Here is a 19,708-nt window from a genome sequence, read left to right on the forward strand (position 1 = left end):
AGAGCGTTCGGATGTAGGAACCCTGTCGGCTCTTTCACTGGTGTTTCCTGAGTGGGTGAAGATGGTGAAGGCACCGTGGGTCGCGCACACGAAGGCGCCAAGGCAAAGAAATTGAATCGGACCATAACAAAGGGTACTGTCCCGGCGCTATAGAGCTTAAATCATGAAACAATTTGTTGATGTCCGGGTCCGCTCATTGAAGGACGCGCATGACGAGCTGACGTCGTCGCCAGTGCCGCTATAGTTGGCCTCGCTATAATCAAAGCTGTCTATGTTTTTAGTACCAAAAGAAAGAGCTCTTCATTCTTCAATCATGGCTTCAACCAAGGATTGTTTGTACCATCGATATTACAGCACGATGGACTCCAGCTGTGGATGAGCCTGGGAGCTCCGAGGGAGAAACTGGTTGTTGGCGTTCCCTTCTATGGCAGGACTTACACGTTGAGCGAAAAGTCGAATACGGGGCTCAGGGCTTACATCAACAAAGAAAAGAATGGCGGAATCCCCGGACCATACACGAACGCCACTGGCTTTCTTGCCTACTACGAGGTACGTAACAGATGTTTCTGTGCAACTCATTGCAAATTTTTTTTATGAATTCTAATGAGCTTTTATAGACACTTTGACGAGAGCAACGTAGTTGAGTCACAGCACGTGTGTCGCCATCTTTTGGCAAGAACTAGAAAAAAACAATATTTGATAGTAAAAAACTCATGCATAGATTGCATCCTATGCTTCACAGATCTGTCCACACGTGAACTCTGGAACATGGACAAAGAAGTTTGACGACGTTGGCAAGTGCCCATACGCCTATTACGACAACCAGTGGATCGGCTACGAGGATCCTGAGAGTATTTCTATAAAGGTATGACCAACCGTTGCCGTCATATTTTGATGGACATCTAACAGAGGAAGGGTCTACAGATGCCAAGACGATTTTAAGTTCTCAGACAAACGGTATACGCTTACGCCAGAGCTATTTGTATCAACACCGTTTTTGATTTCTAGGTAGTGGTTGCATACTCAGAATTGTAAGTTAGGGTGACATAGTTGTAAGCTACAAGTTTTGACAAGGGTCGCAGAGCACTTGCCGGTCAGGTGTAATTTTATTATTACGTGTGGAGAATGTCCATCACAACATTCAAAATGCATGACATGGTCATGACGTTGAGGCCTCCTACCGCAACTTCACCTCTTCCTTATAAACATGAGAACCCCCCTCCCCCGCCTCCCTTGATATTTAAAGGGGCCCCGAGCCACTTTTTATCGATGTCGAGAAATGCATTTGGTAGTTAAAATAGACTATTTCAGAAATGCTTTGCCGCAGAAAAGTACATCAATATGTTCAGAAGAAGCGGGCTTATTGAGAATCAGAGGTAGCGTACGATCCCGTCCACTGTGCTCCCGTTCCTTGTTCAATGCCTTGTGCGGCGAAGGCTACGCTGGAGCGGGGCGGGCTTAGGATGTTCCGCCGACTGAACGTCACTGTGGCGCGCAGTTCGTTGTTGATTTTGTATGTTCACGTAGACACCACTACTTCCGATTTTGGCCGCCTACGATGCGCCAAACGTAGACAAATGCGGTTGACCTCAGCCAGCGGACTCATCGCGGTACCCTGCGGCGGCCGCGTTCTCTTCGCTGCGTAGCAGACCGCAGCGACATCCAAACGCAGTGCGTATGCACAGCTTTTGCTTTATGCACGACAGGGCTTGTGTGCACGCTCGTACTCATATGCTCCACTCTGACCGTGCTACGGTGTGCGGACCGGCTTCCTGCACCAACTTCACTGACGGCCCAACTTGCGCATCTTGAAGCGCTATCAATATCTCAAAACGAAATGGTCTGCCAAGGCGTCTAACTAGCAGCGGCCAATTAAGAGTGAGCTCGCGCTGGCAAGCGGCCGTGTAGTGTGACCTTAAGCTTCGTGCGGTTCGAGGCTAGCTAAGCGTCAAAACCTAGTCGAAATTAGCGGTACCCGACGGCTAGAACACCGACAACCAGGGTGTCCAAAGTTTCATTCCTACGCGGGCGGAAGTGCGTAATTATTATCGAAATTTCAAAGCAGATTTTCGCTTGCTTGAGCCTGTTTATTAAACGGCGTCAATAAATATACACTGTAACAGTAATAAGAAACGCATTGATGCAAGCACCCTTCTTTACTGACGTCGTCTATTGGCCAATAGCAGCCGCCTTTGGCGGCTGCTATTGTCCAGAAAAAAGTGAGGAGCGGGCTTCTCTTGATAAAAGAGCGTCTGTGAGAAAGGTGATTCGTGCTCCGCTTGTGAGCTATACGCGCCCCGCACGGCTGCAACACTTGGCTGAGTTGTTTACAGCAGCGTATGCTATCCGCAGACTGTTCCTTTTTTTTTCGCTAAGACCGAGGGGTCGTTCAAGACCCCCTTGAACCTTGCTCTCGGCTTACGAGATAGGAGGTTCCATAAACAACCTTTGCTGTAACTCGATCTTTTCTCGCTTCTTTTGTCAAAATACATTGTTCACATGTGCACAAAGTTAGGATTTTCAGTAATGTTACCATTATGAGACAGCACGATGCATTGCATTCCGAACCCCGCTACAAATACTACACCGGCCACATCCTCATCTCCCCAGGCCCGCGTTCAAACTGAGCAAGGTGGCTAAGCGGGCCCTTTGGTGATTCGTCACAGCAGAATGCTCTCCTGCAGGTTCAAAGTTGCAAATACGCTACTCATATTTAGTGTTATACCGTTAGAATTATTCGTTTATATTTTCCGAGTAATCACAAGTACCGCCCTCGCTGCATTTTAGTGGTAGCGTGATATTCGTGAAAATATGCAATGTATTTAAAAGGTTTTTAGAAATTGGTGGCTCTCTCTTCGAAGTGTCTATCGACTTCAATGGTCCCAGAAAACAGGAAGAATGCAAACATTATAATAATCCACAAAATGGGAGGTGTTAAAGAATTGGAAAATTATAGGCCCATTAGCTTACTTCCAGTATTACATAAAATATTCACCAAGATAATTTCCAATATAATAAGGGCAACACCAGACTTTAGTCAACCAAGGGAACAGGCTGAGTTCAGGAAGGGATACTCTACAATGGATCACATCCATGTCATTAATCAGGTAATCGAGAAATCCGCAGAATACAATCAGCCTCTTTATATGGCGTTCACAGATTACGAAAAGACATTTGATTCAGTAGAGACACAGAGGTATTAGAGGTATTACGTCATACCTCTAATACCTAGAGGTATTAGAGGTATGACGTCATAGAGGTATTACGTAATCAAGGAGTACAGGACGCTTACGTAAATATCTTGAAAAATATCTATAGAGATTCCACAGCTACATTAATTCTACACAAAAATAGTAGGAAGATACCTATAAAAAAGGAGGTAGACAAGGAGACACAATCGCTCTAATGCTATTCACTGAGTGCTTGGAAGAAGTATTCAAGATATTAAACTGGGAAGGCTTAAGAGTAAGGACCAACGGCGAATATCTCAGCAACGTTCAGTTTGCAGATGAGATTGTCCTGTCCAGCAACACTGGAGACGAGTTACAACATATGATTGAGGACCTTAACAGACAAAGTGCAAGAGTGGGGTTGAAAATTAATATGCAGAACACAAAGATAATTATGAATAACTGGGCGACAAGAGTTCAGGATCGCCAATCAGCCTCTAGAGCCTGTGAAGGAGTACGTTTATCTAGATCAATTACTCACAGGGGACCCTGAACGTGAGAAGGAAATTCACAGAAGAAGGATAATGTGTTGGAGCGCACACGGCGGACATTGTAAGCTCCTGACTGGATGCTTACCATTATCATTGAAAAGGAAGGTTTACAATCAGTGAATTTTGCTGGTGCTAACATATGGGGCAGAAACTTGGAGACTGACGAAGTTTGAGAAAAAGTTAAGAACCGCACAAAGAGTGATGGAACGAAGAATGCTAGGCATAACGTTAAGAGACATAAGGAGAGAGGTTTGGATCAGGGAGCAAACGCGTATTCTCGATATTCTTTAGGAGAAAAAATGGAGCTGGGCAGGTCATGTAATGCGCAGGGTAGATAACCGGTGGACCATTAGGGTTACATAATGGGTGCCAAGAAATGGGAAGCGCAGTCGAGGACGGCAGAAGAATGGGTGGGGCGATGGAATTAGGAAATTTGCGGGCGCTAGTATGAATTGCTTGGCGCTGGACAGGGGTAATTGGAGATCGCAGGGAGAGGCCTTCGTCCTGCAGTGGACATAAAATACGCTGATGATCACTTTTTTAGAAAGTCTAAGAAAAGGGCAGTACTTTGAGTGACACAGAAACATTCCTTAGTTGCGTAAATTTATCCTATTTTCATTAAAAACACAAGAAGTATATGGCATGTTTCGTACCTAAGAGGTTTCCTAAATGTTAGCATGCATTGCAATCAAATAATGCCGCGCTGAGCAGCAGCCTTATGCCAAGGACTATTTCGAATTTATAGCGTCATGTAAGAAAATAAGCGAAATTACACATACCCAGAAGAGCCTATTTAATATAGGTTCTTTTCTAACAGTATCCCCTGAAACGAATCTCAAGCAACATTAATAGGGCAAATGGCCATGAAGATCTTGGTTAAAATATCACTACCCAAAGACGCACATACTAGCGGTTCTGCTTTGAGTTACTTAACTACGGTGCTTTTCTCCCCGCTGATCTAATTTACACATTAAAAGAATGGTGGCCGAATTCACGAAGCTTTTTATTCGGAAGTGTTTTTTTTTTTTTTTGTCCAGAAGTCTTTGCCAATAATGCGTTCAGTAACACGATTGACCAGCATTTTCTCTTATAGGAATTCCAGCATAAGAACTTTCTTGTGAATACGGGCCCGGTTTCTCATGTCAGCAAGTCGACGCCTGCTTGAATTTATTCATCATAAGTTCATGAGGAAACAGGATGAACAGGAAGCAGCATGAAAGGAAACAGTGCAGCCGAATGCAGCAACTGCAAAGTGAAAATCACGCGAAGTTTCAGTGACATGTGCGAAGGGGCTGTAGATCACTTTGACCTCAGTCGGGTGTGAACCCGCCGTGGTTGCTCAGGGGCTATGGTGTTGGGCTGCTGAGCACGAGGTCGCGGGATTGAATCCCGGTCACGGCGGCCGCATTTCGATGGGGGCGAAATGCGAAAGCGCCCGTCTACTTAGATTTAGGTGCACGGTAAAGAACCCCAGGTGGTCGAAATTTCCGGAGTCCCCCACTACAGCGTGCCCCATATTCAGAAAGTGAGTTTGGCACGTAAAAACCCATAATTTAAATTCTTTCAGTCGGATGTCCAATTAAGCGTCAAACATCCACTCGTAATTTAGTTTTAACTAATTTATTCCAGAACAATATTTGAGAAGATAGATTAGATATGTTTACGGCACTTCTTTTCAGCCAACTAAGGAGTTGAAGATGGCTAGAAGGACTCCTCTTAATAGATGTTAGATAGATGCTAAAAGAACATTTTATTCACACAGAAAATGAAGACATTAAGTCCAGTTCTATTGTTCTAGCCTAAGCAACGGCGACGTTGCTGTCATTGTATTTTTACAGATTTTAAAAATCTCTGATCAGTCAGGTAGGTTTCGTGCTGAGGAGCTTTTCTCAAATTGCCAGCTTCTTTGTATTACCAAAAAATTTAATACCCTCAGAAACCGTTACCGCAATCTTTGACGACAAGGGAAACTCGTGGCAAAAGTTTAAAACGCCGAATTCGGGCATGCCGAAATCTCCGGTATAGATTCTGTCTCTTTTCAATAAAAACTTACCCATACACTTAAAGCGTACAATGTGACCACTCTCGATATAACTTACCTACTTAGCATTCTATAATGTCAAACTACCAGTTTAACTTCAGGTATTGAATCCTGTTTTAAAGCTGCAAAGGAACCATTTCTGAAATATTAAGCCCTTCGTGCTGTATAAAAAATAACAGATCATCCTTAGTTCCTTCTGGTGCACTTAGTTTAACGTAAAGGTCGTTTACCAAAAATGCAGCTACCTCCAATATTTAAAACTGCAAAAAAATTGCAGCTACATATGCTGAACAAGGACTGGGCACTATAAATATATACTTAATGCGAGAGAGAAAAAAACGACCCTGGTTCCACGAAGTGAACTCGTATTTCGCGCGAGCGCACTTACTCTCATTTCTGCCATCACTGTTTATCTAATTGCTTTCTTCAAGTGCCGATGCAGAACTGATTACGTGTTTCTCCGAGCACCGAGTTATGTCGGGCGCTGAATCCATTCGCTCCGAGCCGCGCTACCTGTGCGACTTGGCACCGCGCCAGCTTTGCCGATGACGTCATCCGCAGCACCACTCGCCTATTCTGCTCTAGGTCATCCATGATCCACCGTGACAGCTGCGCAGCTGACGTCATTCTTGGGGCTGTGCAAACTTTTGTCGCCGAGATTCACACACCCGCACCGTGAATATTCAAAGTGGGGGCACGTATGCTCACGCGTAAAAATTACAGCAGAACCCACCTCATGATAGATGTCGGCGTTAATGCTGCTAGAATTGAAAAATATGTAGCGACCCACCATATTGCCAACGCCGAAAATGTGTTCAGCCGCGCTACTCTCTTACGATTTTCATTTCACACGCTTCGCCATCCAGCGACGCCGCCGCGAAGTCTGTGCGCGGCGAGGGTTCGATTGAGCCGAGCAACGGAGCAATTTTACAGCAGCTTTTTTTGTCATTGAAAAGCGGCACAAGTCTTGTGGCACATATCCATTGACCCAAGTTGGTATCAAAAAGGTTCAGTGAAGATCGACACAGACCAAGTCGCATGCACCCAGTGCTCCAAGCAGCTGGCATCAAGAGGTTCCGTGAACAGCGGCGCATACCCAATTCCACGTACCCAGTTACCCAAGAGGGCTTCATACAGGTTCATTAAATCGCGACGCATACCCACTGCCATATTCCCAGTGACCAATGCTGGTTCAATGGTTGTTTTCGAACCCTGCTCCCTCAGCACAGCAACTCAATGCGCTATTCATTTCCATGGGCTACCCAGTGACCCAAGTTGCCGGTAAAACTGATAGTGACACGGGTGGATAGATGCCAGACAAAAATAATGTTTTCACCACCACCAGAAGCTGGATGGATGGACGGACGGACGGACGGATGGACGGACGGACGGATGGACGGACGGACGGATGGATGGATGGATGGATGGATGGATGGATGGATGGATGGATGGATGGATGGATGGATGGATGGATGGATGGATGGATGGATGGACGGATGGATGGATGGATGGATGGATGGATGGATGGATGGATGGATGGATGGATGGATGGATGGATGGACGGATGGATGGATGGATGGATGGATGGATGGATGGATGGATCCTGGAAGCTGGCTGAAGTAGCTTAATAATGCCAATCGCAAACAACAAAGGATATGCATGAAGGCTAACCAGAAAAAATGCTCGTGGGCCACATTTCATGGGGAAATGCAATCTACAAAAGAAAGGAAGAGAGGAAGGTGAATATCAAGGTGGAACTCGGGGCACAAAATTGAAGCGGCACACGTCACAATCACAGCCTGTCACATGTCACTATCACAGGTGTGTAGGCCATATGAAGCGAATTATCAGGCCACACGTTCGTTGTGACCACTGTCCGATTATTTCTTGCTCTGGCAGTGGGCGGAAGTCCATCGTCCTTACCGTAGCACACAGCACCTGCCTCTTCGTACCGTAATGTCGGCAAAGAAGATTAGAGATGGTTCCACGAGGGTCGCGGTTAGGGCTGTCGGCCAATCCAATTAAGAACGAGTATGACTTAAACGTGACAGCAAGTCACAGCCGGTACAAGAGTTCCTACACGTCCTCGCTTTTTTCATAGGGTTTCCTTTTTCACAAGAAAATCACTATATGGCATAATAAGTAACTATATCACAGTAAGCAATTATTCTTCACGTAAACTATATCTCAGTTAAAAAGGTAACGAATAATCAAGATTTTATTAAATTCGTGTATCGTCAATAGCGCCCCAATTGTCATCCGACAGGAACCGGGCACTGCACCTCAAGAAACAGGGGAGTTCTTAAGCTGACGAACTAGAGATGGTTATTGCACTTAACCTCCGTTGATCCCTGGCATGGTACACACACTCCGTAGCAGGCTCCCTGTAGCATTATGTGCGCTTCAAACAGCCTCTCAATTGAAGTTTGCAAAAGTGCTGTGCCTGTATAGCTGGTGAGGATGTGGTATGTGCCAGAGCGGGTCATAAACATGTACACGTAATATGTTTCTTTTTCATTACTATGCCAACATCGTCTAAAAATTTTAAACATTTCAATTCCAATAATCATTTTTTGCATATTCGGACGCGATCAGAGTTCGAGTTCCATTTTTTTGAACGAGCTGTTCCAGACTCTCGCTCTCTAAAAACGGCAATTTTCCGCGCATGTGTCACCATTGCCATGTATCGCAAACGTGCTGACACTTACAATCTTACCGCAATACAACATCATTAGGCGCCAGCGATGCTTACTTCGGCAAAAGCTCCTTCCAAATATCATCGAAATTTCAGAAAGATAAGTAATGGAAATTGATAAATTCAGAATGACGCCCAACAAATAATTCTCACTGCCTTTGTTATTATTGGTAGAGCATTTTGGTCCCTGTAGACACCATTGCTACCATTAAACGACCTTCCCAGTAAGTACATTTTCTTTTCGTATCAATTACTTTTTTTTCTTCCCGAAGCAAGGGTGATGTTAAACGCGCGCTTCATTTTATGTGCGTGAGAATATTAAGGAAGCCAGGAAAAATGCACTATTGATGCATTTGCAGCGAAGCGATAGCACTTTGTTACTAGCCATGACATTTTATTTACTTCTTCCAGCCCTCTATTTATCTGGTAAATGGAGCATCGGGGTCACCTCTTACGTGAACTGCGAGAAAAGGTATCGTCAACGGCAGACAGCTATTCCCCGTGCAGCAGCACCTGCCATTATGTCCGTTTGCGCAGTTGTACGACACACACACACACACACACACACACACACACACACACACACACACACACACACACACGCACACGCACACGCACACGCACACGCACACGCACACACACACACACACACGCACGCACAGACACAGACACACACACACACACACATATATTAAACACACATATATTAAACACCGTGTCGGAAAAGCAGATATCATGGCAGGGGGGGGGGGGGGGGCACTTCGCTGACTTGAAAAGTTGATGTATTTATATGTCTGTGTCAACTGCAACCACAACCAAGAGCACGTTGTGAACTAATGCTTAGACTGGAAATGAGATCGAATTGCGTCTAGCCCTCAGCAATTTACGCGGTCCCAGATCCCTAATCATTGAGCAATTCTGCCGTTCTTAATATTGTCTTCGTGTTCATGCCATTGTCATTATTATATTCGTCGTCATTGAAGCAGTCACCCTTTCCCTCTCTCCGGCGTAGTCGTTTCAAGCATAAACATCAAAGCTTAGGGCCGCATTCACAAAGCGTTCTGTTTATTTATTTATTTATTTATTTATTTATTTATTTCCTAAGAGGTCTCTTGTTGAGACATTACATGAGGGAGTAGGTAACTAATGGCAAACAAGCATAGTAAAAGTTACAAAGGGATATTTTGGATAAGCCGCTTGAATACAAGTCGGTCGATGCTAGTGGCAACTTCGGTGGGCAGGCCATTCCATTCTCGTTTGTACGCAGAAAAAATTATTGCTGAGAAGTCACTGTATGGGCTTGTGGGGATATTCTGCGTCAGAGTGACTGGTGCCGGCAATGTGCTGTGCTTACAGGTTGTCCAAAGGCAAAGAATCGAACAATTTATGAAACAGGTTAAGACGTGCTATTTTAGATGTGAGGCTAGAGAGGGTAAGTTTATTTGGGCTTTTATTGCTTAGATGTTTGAAGTGTACGAATAAGTTGACAGGATAAATCTTGTCGCACGGTTCTGAGCCGACTCGAGAGCGTCAATAAGGTTATTGTGGTGGGGGTCAAAAATAGCACCGACATACTCCAGCTTTGGCCGCACAAAAGTTAGAAAGGCAAGTTGTTTAATAGAGGGAGGAGCGAGGAGCGTTTGGTTCGTAAGCGTTTTTGCCGCTGACAGATTGCCTTCGCTAACATATCCAACATCACGATTGGCTCGCACCTGGTTTTACGCACAGCTCTCCCTTATTAACTTTATATTTAATGCGGGCACATAACTTCCAGACCTGCTTGATGCCGAGCACATCTACGGTTTTTGTGTCGCACTGGTACCCCACAGATCGGCAGCCAATGCGTACGTTGTCCTGCATGACGCGCCTGCGGTTGAACCACCCGAGCATCCTTTCACACCACAGGTATCGGGAACGATGACAAGCCCCCCATTAGATCTACGACTACGATTCTCAGAAGAACTGAGTCATTTTCGCAGCGAACAATGCCCTTCGAGGAAGAACGGATAAACAAACCAATTTGAGCTTCCATGTGAGGACGCTTTACCGTGAGCTTTTGTTTCGGCGTTCGCGGTTTGCAGAACGCTGGGAATGAAAAAAAAACAACAACACTTAACGACCACCCTTGGCAACCCAGCTCGCTCACTTGGTGCAAGTCAGGCAACGTTAAATTCTATCGTATAGAGTAGCAATTGCGCATGTGCTAATGCACGCATGCGCGTTGTTCTGTGTGGGGCAGCGTCCGCTGTTCGTACGTATATGTACACGCACGTGTACGGTGCATGCGTGCGTGCGTGCCTGCGCTCTACTTTGCGCTTAGGTGTGTGTCTGCTTGGTAAACAGACGGCCGCATGTAGTGTTTCCAGCCTCAAAGCAAGTGTATTGAAATTCTTCCTAGAGATTGCAAAGTGATTGCAAAGAGATTGCAAAGTGAAAGTGGAGAATATTTCACCATTCGTCTAACTTTTGCAGCGTGACGAAGCCTTCTACGGCAAGAACCTGGCGTTATCGCGATTATAGCAACGACGTGCAACACAAGGAAGCTGACCAAATTAATAAAATCTACCTTGCTGAATTGAAGCTTAACGAAAGCGCCCAATGAATTTCAGGATGTCGATGCCTGGCCATTTGGAAAATGTTTTCGTACAGCTATTTTACAGAGCAAAAAAATATCAATTGTGTTGAGCAGCGCGTGCATCTTGTCCTGGGTAAACTAATCATGTTTAGTTATTTTAATTCTGTAATTATATATGGCAAATAGTTTTCTCATGCATAGAAGCTTACCAAAAATACATTTATAATTAAGTCAGAAAGGGAGTGAACTGGTGTGTAAACTACATGCATGCTCGCACAACGTAACATATATGCTCAATAAAAAACGAGTTCAAGCCCTCATATGCGCGAGATACACCTGCATCACGTTAGGTTTATTTGGTGATGTGTATAGTCTTAGTAACACCCTGGGGAGAACCGTCAAATAATCTCACCGAGTTAACACACGCCTCGCAGGAAAGGCAAGTGCACGTCCCTTTTTTAACCTAATGAGCACTAACAGAAAGTGTGGGAGTTTCGTAAATAAGGCAACAAATACCTTCAACAGAACCTTTCCATGCGCTTCAGCAGCACATCCTAACACCTAATAATGCTTACGCCATTGTCTATAAAGTACTTACGCTCTTAGACATGCCATAGGTGTGCAGTAATATTTTCCCCACTGCTTCTGTTCATTGCGCACTTGTTTTCATACTCTTCACTTGGTAAAGCGTATGTGTTCGACTTTTCTGTATTCTTGAAATACCGTAGCCCAGAATTTTGTCTACAGTGTTCTGGCATCTTCCTTATTCACTGCAAGGTATGCGGAGTTTCACGCCAGAAAATGCCGGCTAGACTGAAACGTCTTATAACTAACGAAAACGACAAAGAAAATAAAGCTATTGATAACAAAACACAGTCTGACTTTACGTAACTACAGCAAAAGCCAACCAACTACTAGAGAGGACCACTAGCAATATTTGTGCCATTTGTAACACACTGTCAGAGGTCATTATCTTTTTTTAACAAGTGACAGTTATCACTAACAAGAACAATCGCAAGAAAGCTGTAAATAAACAAGCGCCATTCTCCCGTTCATCATTCTTCATCTCTGCGCCTTTATTCATTCTTGCTCAGATGGACTACATCATGGGTCAAGGCTACGGCGGGGCCATGATCTGGGCCGTCGACATGGACGACTTCCAGGGAGTGTGCGGCCGCAAGAACGCGTTGATCAACGTCATCTACGAGAAGCTGGCCGACTACGACGTGCCGCAGCCGGAGCCCACAGAACCGCCAGTGCGCTCAACATTCGACGATGGCCAATGGAACTGGACCACGACTCCGCTGCCCAGCACGGAGACGACCACGCCTAAGGTGGCCGTGACGAAGAGCTACCCGCGAGACTGCGACAGCCCCACCATCTCATTCATCCCGCACGAAAACGACTGCACCAAGTACTACTGGTGCGTGTACGGCACGCCCATGGTGATGTTCTGCGAGGGAGGCACCGTGTGGAACCAGGACAATGGCAACTGCGACTGGGCCGAGAGAGTGGACAGGCCCGAGTGCAAGCACATCACCAGAAAACCCAAGCGGCCGCACAGGGAGTCTGAAAAAGAGAGCGTGTAGCCCTGTTCACCTCCCTATCATAGCGTGGACTCGGATGCGGAAGGAAATTACAGTCGGACGGATGGTTTCACTGACAAATTAAGCGGAAGCTGACTCAGTCATATCTCGCAGCGAAAAAAAAAGACACGCTAATATAGCTGAGGCTGGCGGCCTTTCCTGACCTCCCGGTTCTAACTGAATCATCGGTGATGCGTCATTTCCTTCTAGATGCCAACCGTCTCGCGAAGTGTTCAGGAATATTCTCTTCAAGCATCTTGCACTGTCTTGAGTGATAGTTTTTCGCATCCTGGGGAGTTTTTTACGTCCGTATAACCAGATTTTCCGCAGTTACTAACAAATAATTGAATAACACAAGTCAAGCAATGACCTTTATTTCTTTTACGCGGCCACTAGGAGGTCGAAGTTCCTTTAGGGCATTGATAACACATAGAAACACTACACTGTTGATACTGCGTTTGGCCAGTAAGGCGTATTACAAAGGACCAGATAATCATGCTGGCTGCAGTAACCAGCAACCTGCATTCAATTCAAGGAAACACTGTATCGTACCGACAGAAGTCTGTGACGTAAACATATCATCAAGTTATATTACGAAAATATACTAATAGTAACGGGCATTTACGGAGGAGGTTTTCCAGCGCTACAAGTTTTTGACACACCTGTTTTTCTGCACTTGACGTGTTCCCATCCGTCATGTTCAAGACATCCAACTATTTTCGACAGGGTAACGCTGTTTCAGCTTCCGTTTAATTGCACCCGTCAGTGCTTGACAAATTCCTTACAAGAGCACGTTTGCCGGCAGAAAGAAGTTTCATGATTCATGTATGGTGCCTTTAGGGATGAGCTGTGCTCTGCGCGCTACACATTTTGTTCGTTTTATGTTCCTCCGCGTTTTTGTGTGTGCCGAGTGTTTGTATTTATTGGAAGTAAGGAAACAATAAGACGTTAACTTCATTTAAAACGGTCACCCTTATACTTACTAGCGTTTTCCTACATGCTGAATGCTCTGACGAAAGTTTTACCCAATCATTCGCCTGCTTAATGAATTTCATGTAAACAGTGCCCGCGGCCATTTCCCCAGCCGATACACAGCACTCCGTGTACTGCTGTAGAGCCAAGTTGGCATAGCTGTTCATATTCTGACTTCATGTCACGGAAAACAAGACTTCACAAGTTCCATGCCACACTCTGATTTTTATTGAGCTGAATGACAGCATTGCCGAGTTTTGTTTGTATTATGTGCTATGAACTCTCGTGTGTTCTTGTGCAGAACGGCCACATCGCAGTTAACATATAACCGCACTTTGAGTGACAGCGTATTACGAAGTAACGTTTTTCAAAATGCGTTGTCGCTTATGAATGTTTAGTCAACCTATTCGAGTAAAATTTCAAAGACGCACGTGCGCTAGAAAATCCAATCTGCCACTCGCTAAAAAAATTTTCTTAAGTTAAACTACCGTTTAAACAGTGTTGAACATGATAAACACATATTCCTGTCAAGTGAAAAACATATATGCAACGTTCATAATGAGGTTAGGCAACAAACCTAACGGACCACGTAACAGTACCTCATGTTATTTGAGAGTTATAGGAGACTGGAGTCGTTACTTCAAGCTGATGTGCCCCCGAAGTTGTAGGGCAACATTTCGTTTCACTTTGCGGCAATAGCCACATTTCGGTTAACGTTCATATTGCAGCTACAATGTTTCCTAGCGAGTGTCATTCTCTTTGTTTAGGTGACGGCTTGAAGTCAACTTCTGCTGGTGCGAATAGGCCATAACTTATGACAAGCAAGCAGGCTCGTTCATGTCTGTCGTTTACATATTTACATGAGCTCAGTGCGTGCTGCGAAGTTCCCTTCATTGCGCGACAGATTCCGAAAAATGCCTAACTACAGGACCCGCAACACTAAGGCATGTTTCAAGCATTCTGTTGAACGTATGAATAAAGGCGTATTTTGATGACTAGCATATTCGTTCATTTCTTGGTGTCCTATTCGCCTTGCTAACATTGTTTCAACATTATTATTTCAATGACACAAAAGAAGGCACAAAACGCTTTCGATGAGGCAGTAACAACACGAAACTATCTTTGCGACCATTTAACAACACTGGACAAAATGCAAGGTAGAAGATCACAAAAAAACTATTAATTTGTTTGGAAATATTTGAAAATGTGCGAACAAAACATGTAAGTAAAACGGATCTTCTGAACCACGCCACCGAAACACTGCTTATAAGTACCTAAAACAAACTCACATAGTCGAAGGACTAGCCAGGTCAGTTGTTCATCCGTGCTTTGTGCCTGTGATCGAAGCGCCGCCTTCAGAGAAGTGCTAATATTCGCCAAGCCTAAGCTACTGTTACATTGAGGAGTACAAAAATAGCATTTTCGCGTAATCAATTACATGTAATTAATTACGTTTTTTCGGTGATATTTTCAAATATTCTCTAATTGATCGAATATCCACTTGAGCGGTAATCTTGAGAGCTATTCAAACATACCTCTTACGAATGACTACTAATATTCAATTGCGGTTTTTGGTGAAACAGAAAGTTAGCCAGCAATATTGAACGCATGTAATCGGTAGCCCACAATTCTACCTGAGAACGATTTCTTTCGTAAACAGAACAAGAACCAATCTACAGAAAAACCTCTAACGTGCAGCCGTCGGTCTCCTTTTCAGGACACCTTGGTACTTTATTTTTTTTTAACTATGGTGGTTCGTTGTTTTAGTGTGCTTTCTTTTTTAGGAAGATAGTGATCATTGAGCAGTCTTTCGGAAATATGGCTACTGCACATGCCTGCAGTGCTTTCCGATGTAACAAAGAAATAAGTCCGAAAGCCAGAGAAATAGAAAAATGAAGACTGTGAACCTGGAGATAGAACATGGTCCGGAAAACACGAAATGAGGCTTCGTTGTCGTTATTATCCACTAAAGGTGCCAAAAGTACAAGTGGCCACGAAAGTGGTACCTTCGTCAAGTCATATTTAAATCTACCCTACAGCTAATTTACTTATTCTCAATATAGAGCCTGAGAAGATTAAGTAAAGTTACGATACCTTTTTTTGATTCTTACGGAATTCCACAACTTTTCTTTTCAGTTCCTTCCCTTCACCAAGTAAGGCCAAGCAGGCCCAGAGCCTTACTTGAGCCCTAACCCTCAGCCACGTCCCTCTTTACCCTTCCCCCTTTCAATAAAGTGTATCACCACCACCACCACCAAGGAGTAATTAATATGAAACTTTCCGTCATTGATATTGTCACGTGGTAGTGGCGTTAAAGAACACAGTAGCAGTACTGTGAAAGACATAACTAGCTTTTATTGGGCGAACCTGTGCCCACAAAACAGGCTACACTTAAAGCACAACGATAGCGGCGAACACAGTCGGCGATCATCGAAAATCTGATCAGCGGGTCAAGCACGTCTGCTTATATACTGCAGTCGTCGAATGTTCCAGACTAATCGTTCGGACCCGCGTGCCTTCCACAAAGTTCTACACCATTCGCGTCACGCGATGAAATCAGATAACACAGGGTTCGGCGACGACAGACAGCCGGATAGAAGGATCGATAACTTTCCAGAAACTTCGGATACATGCAGGCGCATCCCGCGCTGTGCGATTACATTTGTTAGGCGGCGAAACGTGGTCGCCCGATAAGGATAAGTACACGCGTCAATATATTACCCGACCCCAAAAACTGCCTTTCAGAGCCTGTGACACTTATAAGTGGGCTTGGAAATTAGTGTCTGCGACCCGGCCACTTTTTAAATATAGCGCCGCAAATCTGTTGTATATTTGACTCTGTATAGCACATGTTTCTAGCTGTTATTGCAACTAGAAATATGTCTTTGTTGTATTTTTGTTCATAAAGGTTTTACATTCTACCCTCTTCGTCTGTTATGGGCGTACAACTTGTATGCTTGGGTGGACCAGAATGACATGGAGAAGCAAGAGTTTAATTAAGGCCAGTGTTATAATATGTGGTATGCGGGAGTGCGAAACATAAACATACAAAGTGAGTGCGCCGTGCGGAGGCGAAGAGGACGAATCTTGGCAAATACCCGCAAGAGAGTCATCATCATCATTGACGCCGACTTGGGAGCGTCGGCAGTGGCGCCTCGACAAAAAAAAAGCGTGGCGCGAGAGCATGGCCCGTGGCCCGTGGCGTGAGCAGTGCGCGAGGTTCGGCGGTCGACGAAAAACAGCTTCCTCGCTGGGCGTCTGGCCCATAGGAGCTATCGCCGACCGCGCCAATACGCCACACCTGAAGCAACACTGTCGCCCGCTGGGAGGTTACCTCGCCCCGTTCTTCCGCTGGGCACTGGTCTAGGAGGGCTGGCGGTCCGGAACCGGGGCGCTCGAGCGTTCGGGTGAGCGGCCACAGGGCTACCCCGCCAGCTGTGGACGCGGCCCGGTGACTGCGGCCGGCTACCTGAGCCCCGCGAGGCGGTCCGACCCGGCCGTCCAACCCGGCTGTCCGACCCAGCCGACCGTCCCGGCCGTGCGACCCAGCTGTCCGACCCGGCCGTCCTACACGGCTGTCCGACCCGCCGGCCGACACTGTTGTCCGTCCCCGCTGGCCGGCATCGGTTCAACGAGGTCTCAGACACGGCGATACACGCTTCCGCCGGAACTGTAGGCCAATCATAATCCACCGATCCATAGATATAGTGCATGTCGCCTATGAGGCATTTTGGGACATTGTCACGTGTGTGTGCCGTTATCTGTGTCATGTACGTCAATACAAGTCTGATGTGTGTTTTTGCTTTCGCGTGCTGCTTCTCCCTTTTTCTGGAGTGATCCGGCCCCAATAACATCACAGCCAGTCTACACCGTGGTACTTAAAGCCTCAACGAGAACCATCGCGTTGCCAATATCAGGCGAAACACCCATTCGATCATTATAGCTTTCTTTTTCAAAGACGGCATATTCTTGAAACCCTTAATAGCAAGACTATCCTGGGAAAACTGGAAGAATATCCTGAGAGGCGTGTCATGAAAACTGCAGACAAAATTCATTTTAGCAGCGCCTTTGGCTATAAATAGCTCGATCTTGCAGTAGTCTGATGTGTAACGTCCAGCATTTCGTCGGGCCTTCTATCACATTCTTGATCAGGCCAGCAACCGGATAGACGGTTCCTAATACGGTGGTCTTGGACTCGCTATTGGCTTTCGCCAAGAAGGCACAGCTCCCAAATGAGTTCAAAAGACGGCCCACGTTTCTCATTCCACCTAATAGCTATTCGAACCTATCCTAATCACGATAAAAAACGCGTTGGTCATCTCCATCACACATATATCAAAGTGCAATAGCACGCAAAAATTTCAGCAATTTATTGTTGTAGAAACTCGCGTCAAATATCTGCCTGCAACCACTGCTGCAGTGGGCACTAATAACACAAAAAGGTGTGAAGAACTGAAGATTATATAATGCTGTTCATCAGCCAAGTTGCGATTTTTCTGCTTTTTGTCACTCGGCAGCGCAATACAATTTTCCTAATGTTGAGCACCAAACTAATAGTGGGTACAAGAATCATTGTGCAAACACAGTAAGGGGATCTAAGCACAAAGCGAGGTTCTGTATTAGTGAGGTCGACCTCAATCTCTCTTTGACGCGCCCCTCGGGAAGTAAGGCATGGTTAATGTAAGATCGGCAACTGGTAGAAACTCTGTGATTGAGGTGAATAATTATCACCTCAACTTCACGTGTGAATTTGAAGTTGAGTGAGGCCGAGTGCTCGGTGAGGTTAAAATTTGAAGTCAAACATTCCTGCCCACTCGCTTATGTGCATATCTGCTACTCGTTATAGAATGAGCCGGCAGTATTTAGTGGACATTTTTCTTAGGTAGACATTTACGTCATCAGAATATGCCCCTGTAGAGGTATAGTTTATCAAAGTCATAAGACATGTTTCCATAGCACATTTTGCAGCTGAAAGCTCCTGCTGAACGAACTGCTTCTGGAAGTATTATGTCAAATTCATTGTCTTCTGGCTTTAAGCCATCTGTGTCAGAGACATCAGAAGTCTTTTATCTAGGTTTAAGGCGTGAAAAACAAAAATAGACAAGCAGATTCGACACTGAGTGACCAACCTCCTATTCGTAAAGTGAGGTTGACTTTGAGTACTCAATCTCTGTCTCTATAATGACGTTGAGCAGAGGTTGAGGCGAAATTACCGGCAACCGCTGAAAGTTGAGGTGCAGTGTCCGGAAAACACACAAGCCTCATGAGATGAGGCTCAGCAACGTCGTCAAACCTGGTCGAAAGCTTTGTGAAATTGTTTGCCCACCATCGCAGGACAACGTGTTCCTCTCTAATAGAAATGTAAAAGGAGGGTGGCACCCTATTGCGTACGCTGGCTCCTTCTTTGCTTCAAGTGTGAAAAAAAGAATGGCTGCGGCTTAGCTCAGCTAACCCTGGATATGCAAAGCGAAAGCTCGGTTTAGCCTAGTTAAGTCTTGCTTTCGCTTGGTTAACCTTTGATTTAGCTGTAATTAGTATACATAGGTATACAATCATCGTTAAGTCAGGTATGACAGCTGTGCCTAGGTCGGTGGCTAGATAGACTGTGATCAGGCTTGCGTAGACACGCATCATTCGACGGTGTGACGCCTGTTGTGCCACAGGGAAAGCGCAAGTGCTAGACATGCAAAGAGACGCCGCGAACATGGACAGCGTCGAAGCACAAATGGACAGAGCGCGAACGCGGTCGCTACGTTGATCTCAACGGTGCGACGCTTGTCGCATTCCAGGCCCTCTCCAGCGAAGCAGCTCACCGGGCGATATCCACAGGGTGCTCGGACGCCGCTTGGCGACGACTGCTCAAAGCCTCCCGCTCCCGCGCAACGCTCAGAGAAGACGGCCCGGCCTCGCTCTCATCCATGGCCCATAGAGTTTCCTACAATAATTTTAGTAAAAAACTCTATGCCATGGCCAAGCTCGCACTCGCACTGACTAGGCGAGCGCGGCGCTCCTCTTAGCAAGGCGCACAGCGAGTCACGTGGTCAGGAGGCGACCCAGCTGCGGAGAGCGCATGTGCCTCCGGCGGGATGTGTTACCAAGGCTACGGCGCAGCTGCGGT

At 45.6% G+C, this 19,708-nt stretch overlaps 1 protein-coding gene across 1 annotated transcript in view; it reads left to right on the forward strand.

Moving 5' to 3' along the window:
- LOC126541200 (probable chitinase 10) overlaps window positions 1–19,708 on the forward strand; it is a 69,580-nt gene that overhangs the window by 8,901 nt on the left and 40,971 nt on the right. Inside the window, exons 7-9 of the mRNA XM_072286151.1 lie at window positions 355–549; window positions 743–865; window positions 12,127–12,617. Coding sequence (XP_072142252.1) covers window positions 355–549; window positions 743–865; window positions 12,127–12,617 — 809 coding nt within the window. The remainder of the gene's footprint in view (window positions 1–354; window positions 550–742; window positions 866–12,126; window positions 12,618–19,708) is intronic.

This window comes from Dermacentor andersoni, chromosome 2 (genome assembly GCF_023375885.2).
Source record: "Dermacentor andersoni chromosome 2, qqDerAnde1_hic_scaffold, whole genome shotgun sequence".
In the NCBI taxonomy this organism is placed as follows: Eukaryota; Metazoa; Arthropoda; class Arachnida; order Ixodida; family Ixodidae; genus Dermacentor; species Dermacentor andersoni.